This window comes from Monoraphidium neglectum (genome assembly GCF_000611645.1).
Source record: "Monoraphidium neglectum strain SAG 48.87 unplaced genomic scaffold scaffold00181, whole genome shotgun sequence".
Taxonomy (NCBI): domain Eukaryota; kingdom Viridiplantae; phylum Chlorophyta; class Chlorophyceae; order Sphaeropleales; family Selenastraceae; genus Monoraphidium; species Monoraphidium neglectum.
The window spans coordinates 1-865 of NW_014013447.1; the positions used below are offsets into that span (position 1 = coordinate 1).

At 69.5% G+C, this 865-nt stretch overlaps 1 protein-coding gene across 1 annotated transcript in view; it reads right to left on the bottom strand.

Moving 5' to 3' along the window:
- Window positions 1-202: 202 nt before the first annotated feature.
- The window catches only part of MNEG_1741 (hypothetical protein), a gene marked incomplete at both ends in the record, with an annotated part of 2,260 nt that continues 1,597 nt past the window's right edge, over window positions 203-865 (bottom strand). Inside the window, 2 exons of the mRNA XM_014049775.1 lie at window positions 203-253; window positions 375-497. Coding sequence (XP_013905229.1) covers window positions 203-253; window positions 375-497 — 174 coding nt within the window. The remainder of the gene's footprint in view (window positions 254-374; window positions 498-865) is intronic.

Here is an 865-nt window from a genome sequence, read left to right on the forward strand (position 1 = left end):
GCCCCACCTCGCCGCGCGCGCCGCCTGCAGCGCGTGCTGCACCGCAGGGTCCGCCAGCAGCGACCCGTCAAGCTGCGCCAGCTCGTGGGCTAGCATGCGGTGCCCGTGGCCCGCCGCAAAGAGGACGCCGTAGGCGGCAAACTCGGCCGCGTTGCCGGGCAGCTGCGCGCGCGTGCACGCGCGGTGGAACAGAGGCCGCGGGTCAGGTGCGGCCGCATGGAAGGACGTTCGAATACCGATGCTTGGGACACGGCTGCGGCCGCAAGCCCGGCGTGCCTGAGCTGCTAGGCATGCCGCGCACCCGCGAATCCTCGACAACCCTTAAAACCAGTGGGACCCAGACTGCAGAGGCGCCTTGGGGGCCGGGTGCTCACCCCCTTGGCGTACAGGCGCCGCAACACCGCCAGGCACTGGCGGAACTCCGCAGTGTCGCCGGTCTCGAGGGCCACGCGGCCGTGAGTCTCGTAGACATCAACTGCGAGGCCGTCTGCGACACCCTGGGTGGTGAGGAAGCAACGAAACCAGCAAGCGGCGCGGGGACGGGTGCAGGGTCATGCAGGGGGCCATGTGTGGAGGGGCGGGCTCGCCTGGCTACAGGCACGCGTGCGGGCGCGCGCACGCACGCTCTCTCGAGTGTACATAGATGCGTGCAGGACCAAACAGTGAATCAGGGGTGAACGAGAATTCACGGTGGAGCACCCTGGCCGCTACCCACAGCCAATCCCAAATCCGTTCGTGCCCCGCGTCACCTGCACGGTCAGGTCCTGCCGAATCGACTTCAGCTGCTGCCACACGTAGTGGTACCCGCACCCGCCGTCGCGCCAGCGCCGCTTGACCAGCTCGAGCGCCCGCCGCAGCACGGCGG